This window comes from Neomonachus schauinslandi, chromosome 11 (assembly GCF_002201575.2).
Source record: "Neomonachus schauinslandi chromosome 11, ASM220157v2, whole genome shotgun sequence".
Taxonomy (NCBI): domain Eukaryota; kingdom Metazoa; phylum Chordata; class Mammalia; order Carnivora; family Phocidae; genus Neomonachus; species Neomonachus schauinslandi.
In genome coordinates, this window is record NC_058413.1 from 31,233,521 (window position 1) to 31,250,979 (window position 17,459).

The 17,459-nt window shown below is 34.5% G+C and overlaps 1 protein-coding gene across 1 annotated transcript in view; it reads left to right on the forward strand.

Moving 5' to 3' along the window:
• The window catches only part of KIF18A (kinesin family member 18A), a 79,403-nt gene that overhangs the window by 13,403 nt on the left and 48,541 nt on the right, over window positions 1-17,459 (forward strand). The window contains exons 5-9 of the mRNA XM_021685882.1: window positions 1,109-1,306; window positions 3,424-3,600; window positions 5,645-5,719; window positions 5,909-6,021; window positions 10,943-11,105. Of these exons, the coding sequence (XP_021541557.1) occupies window positions 1,109-1,306; window positions 3,424-3,600; window positions 5,645-5,719; window positions 5,909-6,021; window positions 10,943-11,105 (726 nt within the window). The remainder of the gene's footprint in view (window positions 1-1,108; window positions 1,307-3,423; window positions 3,601-5,644; window positions 5,720-5,908; window positions 6,022-10,942; window positions 11,106-17,459) is intronic.

Consider the following 17,459-nt stretch of genomic DNA (forward strand, 5'->3'; position numbering starts at 1 on the left):
CCTTCTCTTTTTAGGTATAGATTTACAGAAGCAATAAATTGGGGAGATTCTGATTCACTTTTTTAAAGATTTCATCATAGGGACCTTGCAAATACTTGCATTCCTTAAGGACATTGATTGCATTGATACAGTTCTTTTTAGGAATACAATTCTAGAAAGAGGTAAAGCATATGTTAGTAGCTATTATTTTTTGTAGTTTCTAGTCCTGTTAAAATCCAAATTACTTTATAGCTTCATTCTGGATTATGCTAGTGTAACCCAATTTACAGTAAGAAATTGATATAGTTGAAAGAATTCATATCTGAGGCAGTCAAGTCATTCAGAAAGTCGCCAGCTCATAAAATTTTATTAATCCTTTATGTTCTTTCCACTAACTCTTCATTTATCAGTAGTCATAAGAGAAATGTTTATCTATGACACTGAAATTTCCCCAAAATGTCTTTAGACCCTGCCCTATATGAATATTAACAAAGATCTTTATAATGGAATAATAGCTAATCTTACCAATCTACTTAATTTATTTCAGTTAAACTACGAATTCAATAAATTATGCTTTACTCTAATGGACTGAACATGACATGCATATTTTACTATTTTTTTTATGGGATATTTTCTTAATTATAATTACAACAGTTTTGGGAATTAGAATACTCTTACACTTCAGTTTGGGTCAACATTAAAATTCAGCTTTCCTTGAGGAACAATTCCTGGAGACATGCACATTCTGACCACTGCCTTTGGTTTTTGGTTAGGAACATTATTTCTAGAGTACCTGTGCCCCAACCACAACCTCTGATAATTCTATGATCTGGCACAGGGGTTACCAGAACACAAATGGCAGTTGTTTTGAGCTTCTATCAGATCAGGAGTTATTTGCCCTCGGGTACATATATAGGAAATCTTTTCATTTTCGAGTTTTTTTCAACTTCCATAATTATTTCTGGTGTTCTTAGATATCAGCCAATCAGATTATTATACTTTGTTCAGTTTGTTTTTAAAATGAAAATAATTTTGATTTCATATTCTTTTAAAAATAAAGGGCATGTTTCCTTTTTAATTTTGTTAAATCTTATCCTCATTTTTCCTATTCTCCTGTAATTTCAAAAAGATTTATTTGCGACAACAAGACAAAACAGCAAGTATCAGTCAAAATGTACGAATTGCCAAGATGTCACTCATTGACCTGGCAGGGTCTGAGAGAGCCAGTACTACCAGTGCTAAAGGAACCCGGTTTATTGAAGGCACAAATATTAATCGATCACTCTTAGCTCTTGGGAATGTTATCAATGCCTTAGCAGATACAAAGGTAGGTACTTTATGTTTATTTTAAGTATTTTGAAATATTGAAATATGTGTAATTCCTAGGAAGTTACTACTTAAAATAATTTTGTTTTAAAGATCTGTTATATACCAAATTTCAAGAATATATCAGTAATATTTGATAGAGCAAAGACTGTAGAAAGTCTATGATATCAAATAAAGCTATGTTTGGTTTGGTTTGGCTTAGTTTTAATTTCCAGTTTTATAATCAGAATTTGTTGAAAGAAATGTATTGAATATCATATTGATAGTTAATATTCTATGGTACTTTCTCATCACTTATTTTAAACCTGATTAATAAAATGACCATTTAGTGATCACTACACAACAAGCATAATTGAATTCGGATAAATACAAAAACTACATTTTAGGAAAACAAATTCTGTTCTGATTAGTATTTTATATACTATAAAATTGGGTTAAATATTAAGAGTTAATTTTTCTTCAGATGAGGGGCTTAAGATATAAAATATAATTAAATCACCTAATAGTATAATGTTTATTAGTTGCTTTTAGGCCATTTAAAAATATTTTACATCTACTATATGCCAGAGTGCTTACTAGAACACAGCATATTTGACAACTTCTGTATTGGTAAAACTGACTTCCTTTTTTTTTTTTTTTTAATTAAAATGTGATCATTAATTTAAGTTGAAGCCAGGTTCAAGCTTTAAGAAATTTCTGTATTTAGGAAAATACAAGTCAACGAGTGCTAGGAAAATGTTGTATTTTGAATTAGTAAGAGTATATTAAAATGATTTGGGAAGTCTTTTTTAAAAAAAACAAATTCCTGAAATCATGTAAAAGCAAAGATGTCCTCTATTTTCTAAGTTAAAATCTCAAACATGTAAGCAGACAGTATGATATAGAGACTGGTTTTCTAAACTTAAGCCATTTATAGCATTTTTTCCATACCAACTTAATTTTTTTTTTAATTTTTTTATTGTTACGTTAATCACCATACATTACATCATTAGTTTTTGATGTAGTGTTCCATGATTCATTGTTTGTGCATAACACCCAGTGCTCCATGCAGAACGTGCCCTCTTTAATACCCATCACCAGGCTAACCCATCCTCCCACCCCTCTCCCCTCTAGAACCCTCAGTTATACCAACTTAATTTTTAATAGTTGACTCCTATTGAGTCATTTATGAGTCCGTGTTTAATGCATGTCTTGTACATATAAAATCATTTCAAGTTAACACCAGCAGCACGCATTCCACACTATTTGGGAAACACTGCTATGGTGGAAAGCAAAGTACTACTGGGAGCTGGGACACCTAGGGCCTATTTCTAGCTCTGAGTTATCAGCCATGTTAACTGAAGCAAGTCATTTCACTTTTTGTTTAGCATCCGTTTTTCTCTTCTGTAATGTGAAAGATTTACATTGTATAACATAAGGTTGCTTTCAGCTTAACATTATAATGTTCTGTTTTTAGGGAAGTTGTGCTTTTTGGAAAATTTGTTTTTTACTTTAAAATCAGAACTGTATCTTTTAAGTAAAGGAAAACCTAGAAATATAAGTTCTCTTAGAGCTGTGTTATCCTTTCAGACAAAGTCTCTGTAAGATTATAGTTTTAATTTACTTTGTATCCATGTTAGCTAATTATTTAATGAGAGAAATAGCTTTCTGCCATGCAGGATTCTTATTATTCCTATAGTAGATTTGAATAGGTCATACATTGCTTTTGTATTTTAATTTCTTTTTAAATAATGGAGATTTTTTTTATATGAACATTTTGTTTCTGATAAAGAAAAGTTAATATGGAAAAGATTTTGTTAACTATACCCCACACTCAGTTTTCCCAGTTGTTAACATCTCACATTTATTTGGTATACTTACCACAACTGATGAACCAATATTGATGTTTTTTTATTAACTAAAGTTTATATTTATTTAGATGGGAATATAATCTTTAGGATATTTGTTTTATATATTCACTCAGTAGTTCCATAAGATTCATTATCATAATTTCGATCACCAATTATATCGTAAGTCTGGGCAAAGTTGGGCAGTGCTTAAATTCTTAGAGTGAAGTGATAGCAGGTTTGAATTTAAATGTGAAAATGACATAAGAATTCTTTTTTTTTGTTCTTTCAGAGAAAGAATCCGCATATTCCTTACAGAAATAGTAAGCTCACTCGCTTGTTAAAGGATTCTCTTGGAGGAAACTGTCAAACTATAATGATAGCTGCTGTTAGTTCTTCCTCTGTGTTCTACGATGACACGTATAACACTCTTAAGTATGCTAACCGTGCAAAGGACATTAAATCTTCTGTAAGTGTGTTTAGTCTGCCTTTGTTGTAAGGGCATTGGATGTATACTATTTTTATAACTTTAAAAAATGTTAATTAGAGTTGTATTTTTACTAAGGAATTAGCAAACAGGGTTAGAAATGTCTTTATTAGCTTGGTTAATTGAGCATTAACTTGGACAATTAAACCATTAAGCATCTTGATTACATATATAATAGATATTATTTTATTTAGTCTTTTGGGAACTAGGATGCTTTAGTGCCTTTCTTCCTAACCTTTTTCATATCATGGCACATGATATTTTGATGGCACACTGGAATAATTGGTCAGAGCTTTAGCATATTTGTTACAGCCAAGGATAATGTTATCTGCTTTAACTTAGCACCACCCCTTTCTACCTGAAAACCTTGGACATGTTAGGTAATCTCTCCAAGCCTCAGTCATTTCATCTGTAAAATAGATATATCTGCCTCAGTTTATAAAGTAAATAGCCCTTTTAAAATAATTCATAATATTGATGTAACCAATCTCTATATAGCTCTAACGATATAATAATGATTGGTTAGGTCAGTATTTTTGCCAGTAATTTGGGGTGACTAAAAAAATATAAGTCAACCGTGATGTATTTTTAAAATCGCAGGATCTCAGGGTCAGAAAAAACCAAGAGTTTAAGTGGTATAATGGCTTCTGCTGTTTACCCCTCTGCTACTCCCACTGTATGAAGATGAGCAGGTTATTGTCTTTTTTTTTTTTTTTTTATGTTAGTCACCATACAGTACATCATTAGTTTTTGATGAAGTGTTCCATGATTCATTGTTTGCGTGTAACACCGAGTGCTCCAAGCAGTATGTACCCTCGTTAATACCCATCACTGGGCTAACCAATCCCCCCCACCCCCTCCCCTCTAAAATCCTCAGTTTGTTTCTTGGAGTCCAGAGTCTCTCGTGGTTCGTCTCCCCCTCCGATTTCTCCCCCTTCATTTTTCCCTTCCTTCTCCTAATGTCCTCCATGCTATTCCTTATGTTCCACAAATAAGTGAAACCATATGATAATTGACTTTCTCTGCTTGACTTGTTTCACTTAGCATAATCTCCTCCAGTCCCATTCATGTTGATGCAAAAGTTGGGTATTCATCCTTACTGATGGCTGAGTAACATTCCATCATATATATGGACCACATCTTCTTTATGCATTCGTCTGTTGAAGAGCATCTCGGCTCTTTCCACAGTTTGGCTATTGTGGACATTGCTGCTATGAACATTGGGGTGCATATGTCCCTTCTTTTCACTACATCTGTATCTTTGGGGTAAATACCCAGTAGTGCAATTGCTGGGTCATACGGTAGCTCTATTTTCAACTTTTTGAGGAACCCCCACACTGTTATTGTCTTTCTTAAAGAAATGTTCATATACTCTATATAATTAATTGGAAAAGCATATTCTCTATGGGTATGCAAAGCTTTTCACACGTTTTTCATGTAGTCCTTACAGCAACCCACTGAGGAAGGCTCTACTTCACAGTTGAGGAATCCCATGCTCAGAATTTTAAGTACCAAATTCTAAATCAGTTAAGTGAGAAGTGGACAGGGCCTCGAAATCAAGTATTTGAACTTCTGTTTGATGTTCTTCCACTATTCCGTAGCTGCCAGGGAGCCCATACAATTATAAAAAGGATAAAATGTAATAACTCATTAAAAACTAGTGAACTTAGAAATTATTGAAACTTAAAATTATCTCTAAATTTCTTAGAAGTCAGAGGAAAAAGAAAGTGGGCAATTTTAATTATAATGTGAAGAATGCTTTGTAAGTTCTTAAAACTACCTTTTCTCAGATAGTAAGATAATTTCTTTATAATTTCATTTATTTTATAAATGTGCTCAGCATATCCTCTTGTTATAGATTTTGAACGTAAGTGTAATTGATCATGATTGTCACATGATTGTAATTGTCACAAATTCTGAATTCATGGAGCTGAATTAATAAGGATATAATGCCATTTTTTTGTATATATAGTTATGTGATTATCTCTCTATACATATGCAATCATAATTTCTATCTTTTTAACAGTTGAAGAGCAATGTTCTTAACCTCGACAATCATATAACTCAGTATGTAAAGATCTGTAATGAGCAGAAGGAAGAGGTATGTCTAATTTCCCTTAGTTCCTCATTTATGGGATTCTGCAAACTTAATTGCCAAAAATTTGACGTTTTTTCCTATTACAGTTGAAAATCTGGCATGTTCAGTTATTTTTCACAGCTAAAATTTTTCTGTAGCCACGTATAATAGAGATAAATAATTTGTATTTTAACTAGTGTTTCTCTCTACTAGATATTAATGTTAAAAGAAAAATTAAAAGCCTATGAAGAACAGAAAGCCCTTACTGAGGAAAATAACAAAGCAAAATTAATGATTTCAAACCCTCAGGAAAAAGAAATTGAAAGGTAAAAATGACATTAAGATCTCACTTTGAGGATTTTATGGTTTTAAAATTTAGTCAGATATTTTATGTTATCATCATTTGTTGTATGTCTTTATATATTCTCAACTGAATTCAGGAAGCCACTGACTACTGCTCTTTATATTTTGCACACTTTGGAGATCAGATCATTTTAATATGTGATTGTGATTGTACCAGGACTTAGGTATAAGATGGAGAAAGTAAGGCCAATTATGTCACTTAAGAAATTAGTTTTTTAGCAGTTTTCATATTTTTCTTCTCAGGTGTCTTATTCCATTCAGGCTGTTGTAACAAAATACCACAGACTGGTCTCTTAAAACAAAACAAACAAAATTATTTCTCATAGTTCTGGAGGTTGGAAGTCCCAAGATCAGGGGGCTGGCATAGTTGGGTGAAGGCATTTCTTTCAAGCTGAAGATTTCAATGCCTGAATCCTCATATGGACTCTGGGAGCCTCTTTTTAAGGTTACTAATCTCATCCACGGCGGGCTGGGGGGTTCCTGCCCTCACGAACTGATTACCTCCCAAAGGCCCCACCTCCTAATACCATCACCTTGCGTGTTAGGTTTCAACATAGGAATTTTGGGTAACAAACATTTAGGCAGTCTCATCTGGCGTAATATCATTATTCGTATAATTCATATAAATTTTATCTACCTTTTCTTGACTATGTATAACTCTAATAATTCATGTATTTAGTTTGTTTAGTTAATTATTTGAAGGGACATCTCTGAGTGATATAAATTAATATAGAATTTTGATAAATTCCAACTAAGCTTTTTAACAGGTAAATTTTTAAAAAAGAAAGTTGTTAATACAATATTCACAAGTACTTTTCCCCTAAGCAGTTCACATAATTTTCCAAATTGTCCCAATGGAATACTAGTTCAAAAGCTGTGAATCTTGAGTAGTTCTAAGAAGGCAATAAGAAATTCCTGGATCAAACGAATTTGGAAATTACTTCTTATTTAAGGAATCTAGGTGTTTTCCAAAGTACGTCAGTTTATTAAAGGCTCTGAGAGGTCTTGTAATAAAGGAATCTGTCCAAACTTGATTAAAATTCAGTGAAGTTAAACTTATTTTATATTCTCCAGAGCCAATGTTCTGTTATCACCAGTATGAAAAACTAATCACAACTTAAACCAATGATTATTCACACCGTTTTGGAACTCTATAGAGTTTATAGCGGTGTCTTGATATATATAAGGAAGACTAGTGAATGGTGACTTTCAACCTAGTTTCAGATACAACACCTTTTTTAAATTTGGATTTGTATATTGAAGTTTACATAAAATATCCTTGATTTGAAAAAAATATTTTTTGACTCAGTTGACCCCAAATGCTAAGTAATTAATACTTCTGATAATAATGCTTTAGTTTTGTAGATGGCTTTATAGTCTTTGATGATTTTTATGCCCATATTAATCTGATCACTCCAATAATCCTTTGAAATTTGAAGTGGGATATTGTTTTCTCAAAGATAAGGCAAGAACTATAAATCATCTCTTTCAAATATTAATCTTTTTCTTCCATACTGTGGTATTTTACAAATATCTTAAAGAGGTAATTAAACAGTTATTTCTATCAATGACAATCAGTTTTTCATATAGCATAAAGTTGATCTATATATTGTTATAGTACCGGAGCTCTGTTTATGCTGGAAATTTTCTAAAATATTTAGGTTATTTTCTTGTTAATCCCTCCAACAACCCGCTGTCAAAATAAAATTGTTACATTTATGATGCTTTTTGTTATATCCCACCAATCTTACAGTGACTTTTTTTTTAATTTTTTTAAAAGATTTTATTTATTTGAGAGAGAGAGAGTGAGCAACAGAGCGCACAGACAGGGGGAGCAGCAGAAGCAGAGGGAGAAGCAGGCTTCCTGATGAGCAGGGAGCCCGATGCAGGGCTCGATCCCAGGACCCTGGGATCATGACCTGAGCTGAAGGCAGTCGCTTAACCGACTGAGCCACCCAGGCACTTACAGTGACTTTTGAAAAATAAATGAAGTGAAAGTCATTCCTTGTTACACAGTTTAACTTATCAAAAAGAGCTTTTAACTGACATATTATTAGTTGTTGTTAGGTTTCATTTTTTTTTAAATTTTATTATGTTATGTTAATCACCATACATTGCATCATTAGTTTTTTATGTAGTGTTCCATGATCCATTGTTTTCGTATAACACCCGGTGCTCCATGCGGTACATGCCCTCCTTAATACCCATCACCGGGCTAACCAATCCCCCCTTCCCTCTCCCCTTTAAAACCCTGTTTATTTCTCAGAGTCCATAGTCTCTCATGGTTCATCTCTCCCTCCGATCCCCCCCCCTTCATTTTTCCCTTCCTTCTCCTAATGTCCTCCATGCTATTCTTTATGTTCCACAAATAAGTGAAACCATATGATAATTGACTTTCTCTGTTTGACTTATTTCACTTAGCATAATCTCCTCCAGTCCCATCCATGTTGATGTAAAAGTTGGGTATTCATTCTTTCTGATGGCTGAGTAATATTCCATTGTATATATGGACCACATCTTCTTTACCCATTCGTCTGTTGAAGGGCATTTCTGCTCTTTCCACGGTTTGGCTATTGTGGACATTGCTGCTATGAACATTGGGGTGCATGTGGCCCTTCTTTTCACTACATCTGTGTCTTTGGGGTAAATAACCAATTGCTGGGTCATAGGGTAGCTCTATTTTTAATTTTTTGAGGTACCTCCACACTGTTTTCCAAAGTGGCTGTAGGTTTCATTTTGTTAATCAAATGTGGGATTGGCCCACATGCAACCAGATATTCTTTTGTTGATGTAAGTTTAAAAACAAATTTAAAGAAAATTAAAGAAGTCACCAGCTATTCAAACGTGGACTTACTGCTTGCATGGAATTGTTCAGCGCTATTTAACCAGATCTAGTTACCAGTTAAAACCTTAGTAGACTTTTCTGCAGTTGATGGCTTCAAGTCATTGAACCTTTCCTTCTGAGAAAATGATTTAAGAGGGAGATGGCCTGAGCTAGGAAATAAAACAGTAAAAACTTTAGAGTTTTAATTTGTGCAACATATTATTTAGCATAATTTCCTTGTATATTATAAAGAAGCTGTAAATATCAGATTATATACCCCATAGCCTTTGTCATTTTTCCTCCATCCAGCCCCGCATCAGGCTCCCTCAGCGGGAAGCCTGCTTCTCCCTCTCCCTTTGCCTCTTCCTCTGCCTTCTTGTACTCTCTCTCTCTGTCAAATAAACAAGTAAAATCTTTTTTAAAAATTAAAAAAAAAAAGGAAAGATAATATCCAAGAAGAAATCATAAAAAGACTTTATACAGAGTAATTATACAACTTCACTTGTGACTGTATCAAGAAAATTGTGTAGAATTTAATAATCATCATGTATCACCTAAAATCATAGGCAAAGATTTTTATTACTAGTTAGTTGAATGTTTTAAATGACTAGAAAATAGTTATTAGTCAATCCCTTAGGACTCTTTACTGTTTTAAAATGATAGTTTTGTGGTTTTTTTTTATGGAGATCTCTAGAAACCTTTGATACTTCCTTTTCTTCCATCCTAATCGGTAAACCCCACCAACTAAAATAAGTCTGAACCACAAAATTACAAAATTGACAAATATTTAACTCTGTCCTTAGATAAAATGTTTTAAAAAAAACTAAGAAATTATCTTTGAGAATAACCTAAAGATAACTTATCAATTCATTTACTGGCATTAGCGTGTTGTAATATAATACAATGAAATTGCAATGTCCATACATACTTCCTATGAAATATTTATCAGTTTGACAAAACTGCAGTAAAGTCGATGTATTGTGGTTTATAGTCGTTCCCAATAGAGTTTCATTAAGAACTACTGACGTAAATTGGGAGTGTTTTTACCACAGATCCTTACAAATATATCTAAAATTTTGGCTGAAGAACATTTATTTTTAAATGCATGTAATTTGTTACAGTTTTTTTTTTAAAGGCTTCACAGTTAATTTTTCTTTGAGAGCTTTGTATATGACTTCATACTGTTACTGTAGGTCAGACCTGATCTGTGATTTAAAAACATAAATATATATTTATAAAATTAGAATATTGCTGTGACCAATGTTCTGCTGACCCTGGAGGATGCAGAATTGCAGGTTCCTTTTAGGCCTTGCATAGATTTTTTTGAGCTTGAGTTCTTTATGCATCTGGAGGAGATTGAGTCAAATCCCTCAACTTTGATTCTCCAAATCTTCATCGCCCTTTGGAGGAAAGATACCAGAGTGGCTTTTCTAGGTTTACCACATTGCAAACTTGGTTGTTTTGGGTCCTGGCAATGTTAGCTGACTCTTAGCCAGGCTGTAGGGGGTACCTAACCGTATGGTGTGTTTTCACTGTAACAAATTCTAAAACTAAAAACTGGCTATCTCACTTTCCCTAGGGGGCCATGGAGGCGCCATATGATTAGGCCACCCACTGCTTGTTTCTTCACAGTTAGCCAAAATCAAAACAACACACAGTACTGTGTTGCTTTGGGGGCCTTTTAACTGGGATTGTACAGGTTCAAATTATCATCCTTTTCCTACAAACATAATATTTTATTTCTGCTAAGCAGCTGGATTACATAGACAAAATAGAGTATATTAGTTATATAATTATGACTTACATAGAGAGACCTTATAATACCTATATCTTTTAATAATATGATCTTCCTTGGAGAAGAAAAAGAATACAATAAAAATGAAGTTCATATCCTTTTCCAAACATTTTTGTAATTTAATAGGAAACAGTCACTAACCTATTTGCTGTTTGTCATTGGGTCTAATTCTATGAGTGATATATATTCTTTTGTTCATTTATTTGTTAAATAAATTTATTTCACAAAATTAGTCAGATTCTGTAATGTGTTTTATATTTGGTAGATTTCAAGAAATTCTGAACTGCTTGTTCCAGAACCGAGAAGAAATTAGGCAAGAATATCTGAAGTTGGAAATGTTACTAAAAGAAAATGAACTTAAATCATTCTATCAACAACAGTGCCACAAGCAAATTGAAATGATGTGTTCTGAAGACAAAGTAGAAAAGGTATTTATAATTAAATTTTAGACATGTAAACACATGGGGACTTCTAATTCTATAAATGTGATAGATAATGTTATTTAATTACCCATTCACTATGAACATCTGGAAATGCTGGAGGAAATGTATCAAACATTGTTTTAAATTCATAGTTAAGTGTGCAAGACAGAAAATTAAATTCCTAAGTGTCAGAAAGAAAAAGGAAACCAAATAAAATCTCAGCTGCAATTGTTGGCTTCTGTGAGGGTTGATGGAACACTTTACATGAAGTTAACACCCTCACTGTTGGGTACCAAAGGTGGGGCAGTGGGAGCCGTAAACCCCAGATGCAGGCAGTAATTTACAACTTAGACCAATTGCAGATCTTTTTTTCCAGGAAAGAATTTTTTTTTTTTTTTAAAGATTTTATTTATTTATTTGACAGAGAGAGAGATAGCGACAGCAGGAACACAAGCAAGGGGAGTGGGAGAGGGAGAAGCAGGCTTCCCGCTAAGCAGGGAGCCCGATGTGGGACTCGATCCCAGAACCCTGGGATCATGACCTGAGCCGAAGGCAGATGCTTAACGACTGAGCCACCCAGGCGCCCCTGGGGAAGAATATTTTATCACTGACATTGTTAGAATTTCCATTGCATGGTGCTGAGAAAGGCAGACCATCTTTTACTCATTTTTATTATTTCATGCAGTAGTACACTGCCTTCCCTCCGTCCACACACGCAGACCTCTCCCAATATCCTACCCTTGATGTACACCACTTCTTAGGCAAGGGACCCAAGGGACACAGGGCGTTAAAAATGGCAGACCCTACATAAAACTGGGAACCTCAGAGGTCTGTACTCTTCGAATTGGTAGTACACCATGAAGAAACATCTTCCCAATCAGCACAGAAAGATAAGGAACCATGCCTAGGGTAAGAAAAAGTCTCACTTAAAGACTAACTATCGGGGCACCTGGGTGGCTCAGTTCGTTAAGTGTCTGACTCTTGATCTCAGCTCAGGTCTTGATCTCAGGGTCGTGAGTTCACACGATGCTGGGCAGGGAGCCTACTTTAAAAAAATTTCAAAAGAAAAAAAAAAAAAGATGTTAAAGACTGCCACTATAGATATTCTTTCCAAAGATTTGAGGTTTGAATTTTTATAATCCATGTGTTTTATTTAGTAAACCCTTAAAGTGAGAAAATAACATAGAAAATGGTATCAGAGCAGCAATAATCTTTGGGGAACTGGGAAGAGCAAAACAGAATCAGCCTAGTGAAACAGACCCTCAGTTCAAATCACTAATGAGAACCCACTGTCCAAATTTAAAAAGCACATGGTGAAACAGTCCATCATAACCAAGTCAGCAGATTTGGCAAGTAATGACAGATTTCCCAAAATTTCAAACACTTAAGCAATCTGATAAAAATTATAAAAAAGACTAAAGATGTCAAAGAGGAATTCCTTTATCATTAATTCCTTCTTTGACATCTTTAGTGTGTTTGAAAACACACAAAAGGAAAACATACAAAACATACAAAAAGAAAAATAATGAAACTTCCAGAAATTAAAGATTTATTCACTGAAATTTAAAAGTTCACTTTATAGGTACAATGCTAGGTAGTGTTTAAATACTTCACATGCATTAACTCAATTCTCAGAAAACCCTATGAGAGGGGCACCTGGGTGGCTCAGTCGTTAAACGTCTGCATTCGGCTCAGCTCATGATCCCGGGGTCCTGGGATCGAGCCCTGCATCGGGCTCTCTGCTCGGCGGGAAGCCTGCTTCTCCCTTTCCCACTCCCCCTGCTTGTGTTCCCTCTCTCACTGTGTCGCTCTCTGTCAAATAAATAAATAAAATCTTTAAAAAAAAAAAAAAAAACCCTACGAGAGATGTAATATTATTCTCATAATTAAGATGAGGAAACCTGAGCACAGAGAAGTCATCTTGCTCAGGGTCACACAGCTCATACATGTCAGACCTATGATTTGAACTCAAGCAAGTTGATTCCAGAGCCTATTATTTCTATTCTTTTTTGTGCATTAGATAAGCTGAAGAGACTAATTCTGGGTATTGGGAGACCTGAGGAAATCATATCAAATATAGGATAAAAAGATAGCAAATGTGAACAAGATTGGGCGCCTGGGTGGCTCAGTCGGTTGAGCGACTGCCTTCGGCTCAGGTCATGATCCTGGAGTCCCGGGATCGAGTCCCGCATCGGGCTCCCTGCTCGGCGGGGAGTCTGCCTCTCCCTCTGACCCTCCCCTCTCTCATGTGCTCTCTCTCATTCTCTCTCAAATAAATAAATAAGGTCTTTAAAAAAAAAAAAATGTGAACAAGATGTTATTGCCTGAAGGACAAACTGAAAAGTCATGCATTCTTTTTTTTTTTTTAAGATTTTATTTATTTATTTGACAGAGAGACAGCTAGAGAGGGAACAGAAGCAGGGGGAGCGGGAGAGGGAGAAGCAGGCTTCCCACTGAGCAGGGAGCCAGATGCTGGGCTCGATCCAAGGATCCTGGGATCATGACCTGAGCTGAAGTCAGACGCTTAACGACTGAGACACCCAGGCGCCCTGCATGCATTCTTCTAATAGTTATCCTGAAGGAGGTATATTAATGCAAAAGGGGAGAGGATAATATGCAAAGTTTCAGGCTTAGAATTTTCTAGGACTAATAAAATGTCAATAAGATGTAACTTCAAGAAGCAGGAGATCTAAGCAGGATAAAAAATAATGTAAACCTGGATGTATGGAACTCCAGATCACCAAAGAGCAGAAAAATAAACATTTTAATAATTGTTCCCTCCAGTTTTGTTGTTCATTGGTGCTAAGCTTAATTTTATTTTTATTTCTTTTTTGAAATTAGTTACACAGGTAATACATAAGATACATTTGCATATTACTTATTAAAAAGCTGGCTCTTATAAATAATTTTCTGGTCCTCTTAGACCACCACCCCAAAATGTGTTTCTCCTGTACCCCAAAATATGTTTCTCCTGTACCTACCTTCCCATAAGTTAACAATTATATATAAAAATATTACATTTTTTTAATGTCTGAAAGCCATCAAATTTTAAAGAGTGCTTTAAAAAACTAGCATTTCAGTTTTTTCTCAGACTATGAAATTGCAGAGTATGATATGCTAAGAAATTAATCATAAAGTATCATTAATATATCATTGATGCCAGTTTATCAGTAGCTATTAAACTATACTATCAAAATTAGTAATTTACTTACTGAGTATGCATTTATTATGCCTTATCTTATTGAAAATGCCTTTTTTAAAAACCACTTTAATAAGATTTGATTGACATACCAAAAATATGAGTACTTATTAAGACAGAGTAGGAGAATGGGTTTGGCTGGGTTTTTAAAAAATTTTTTCTGTTTGCATCTGTATTTTGCTTAATAGCCTTTTTTCGACCTACTTGCCTTTTAGGATTTTTTACTTTTCGTCATTTCAATCTATATATTCCAATTCTTATAGCTATTCTTATGAGACTAGGTAAGCAATGGAGATAAAACCTCAAGTGTATTGGTTGTAATTAAATTACTGAAAAACATAGGAAGACATCTATAGAGATTGAGGTGTTTTTGTTGGTGGCAGTTTTCATTTTGTTTTTTACATGCTAAAGTATCAAACTATAGTTTTACTAAATTGCCTGCTAGGGCAAGGAATTTTATATCTGTCTTGGATCCTGTCCAAAAGTGGTTTATTATCAGAAGCGCTAGAAGAACCTCATAACATTGACTCAGACATAAATGGTTCTAGAGGATAGACTCTGAGATTAGAATTAAAGTGAAGCTCTTGGGTAATTTTATGGCCATATAAAGGTAATCTGCAAATTATTTTTAGCCAAATAATGAGTTTACTATGTTAGCGGTCCTTTTGCATAAAGCAGTAGTAACACCTAAATTTTAGAATTATTTGTCTGTTCTCACTCAAGAAGTTTTGTGATGTTCTGGGGATTTTGTTAATTAAATATATAAAGCTCTTTTGAAACCTTAATGGGAAGCATTTGCTTTAATGTCAGGATTTAACATGCATATTTTAGCATTTATCCCCAGACACTTATTTGCTATTTATTTCAGAACAATGATTCAATAGGAATACCCTGATGGAAAATGTCCCCCTAGAGAACCATCATAAAGGATCCACTTGATGGACATTTTTTTTTTTAAAGATTCTGTTTATTTTGAGGGAGAGAGTGTGTGTACGTGAAGGAGGGAGGGGCAGAGGGAGAGAGAGAATCTCAAACACACTCCACACTGAGCGCAGAGCAAGACTGTGAGATCACTACCTGAGCCGAAATCAAGAGTTAGACTCTTAACCAGCTGAGCCAACCAGGTACCCATTGATGGACATTTAGAAGTAAAAACTCAAAAACATACTTTTGGAGGTTTTCAGTTAAAAACTTTTTGGTATTAAATATTAGCTGCCATGAGAGCCTTAGAGCATTTCCTGCCCTGGTTTCTAAGAGTTCCTACAACATTTATAAATATTAAAGCAAAGTAAAGATAATGTGATTTAATTGTCTTCCTTCAGGCAGGTACAATACTTTTATGTTCATTTTCAGATGAGGTGACTAAAGATCCACTGAGATTAACTTGCCTAAGTTTTCACACCTCCTGAATAGCAGAAGAAAGTCAAGAGGCTACATATCCTACCTTCTGTTATAGTAGTGGGTCTACACTTCAGGTCTCAGGACCCCTTACTGTTTGAAAAAAAATACTTAGGACCTAAAAGAGCTTTTATTCATATGAATTCCAACTACCAATATTCCTATATGAAATATTCAAACTGAAACTTGTAAAAATATATTTATGTCGGGGCGCCTGGGTGGCTCAGTTGGTTAGGCGACTGCCTTCGGCTCAGGTCATGATCCTGGAGTCCCTGGATCGAGTCCCGCATCGGGCTTCCTGCTCGGCAGGGAGTCTGCTTCTCCCTCTGACCCTCCCCCCTCTCATGTGCTCTCTCTCTCATTCTCTCTGTCAAATAAATAAATAAAATCTTTAAAAAAAAATAAAATAAAATATATATATATTTATGTATTAATTTTAAAACCATTAGCTCATTGCATAACGTAAGTAACACTTTAATGAAAAATAATTACGTTTTCTAAAGCAAACAAAAAGAGGTAGTGAGAAGAGTTTCATTGTCTCACATTTTAGCAAATTTCTTTAATGCCTGGCTTTTCCCCAAAATTTTAATACATGTTTTATAAAATATAGTAAGGAAGAAGGACTTATCTTAAGGAGGTCTTTGACCAAGTTCAAGGTAGTCCCTGCTCTTTTTTTCTTTCATATAATTCCCTACTTCCAAAACCAGCTACAGGTGCTTTTTTCCAATCTGGGGATCGATTATTTCAAGTCCAGCCATCATATCTGATGATTTTTTAGTTCAGTATCTGTTTTCAAATAACCCAAAGAGATCAAGCTGTTCAGCTCACAGTTCCCATGATAGTGTGCAAGACCGTTGGGATAAGAAATCAAAAGCCCAGTTTCATGCCTACATAAAATACCAAAAATATTCAGAATACCCATTATGGATCCTGAACTAACCATCAGGTAAGATCAGATATTTATGAGCACTCTGATATAAGCTCTATTTTCTAACACTTGCACCAGCCTATCTATAGGCATTGTAGGCAAAATCAGAGCAGAGTTATTTCTTCACATCTTTCAAGTTGGAGGAAAGGAAAGAGTAGGACTTGCATCTGCTTTGATTTTGAGTAAAGAAATCATGGGAATTATCAGACCTTGTATGAACTTTTCAAATGCAGCATTTAAAGGAATGTATTTTAAATGCAATATATGTTAAGAAAAAAAAAAAAGAATGAAGAATGAAGCGGGGGAAATCGGAGGGGTAGACGAACCATGAGAGACGATGGACTCTGAAAAACAAACAGGGTTCTAGAGGGGAGGGGGGTGGGAGGATGGGTTAGCCTGGTGGTGGGTATCGAGGAGGGCACATTCTGCTTGGAGCACTGGGTGTTATGCACAAACAATGAATCATGGAACACTTCATCTAAAACTAATGATGTAATGTATGGGGATTAACATAAGAATAAAAAAAAAAGATAAAATCCTTAAAAAAAATAAATAAAAAATAAAAATAAAAGGAATGTATTTTAGTGCGTGCGCACACACACACATACACACACAAAGCTAGAGTCTTCAGTTTGGCTGTTGTAATTCTTAAAACCATAAACTCTCAACGTGTAATTTTATAAAAATGACTCACAGCTCAATTTCCTATTTTCCTGCAAGCAGGAGTATTGTGGAGATTTCAAAGGGGAAATAGCTTTAAGTACGAAAGTATAGCCTAACTTAATAGACTACAGTTGCACCCTTATGAGAAAATTTACTACTTTACTAATATCAC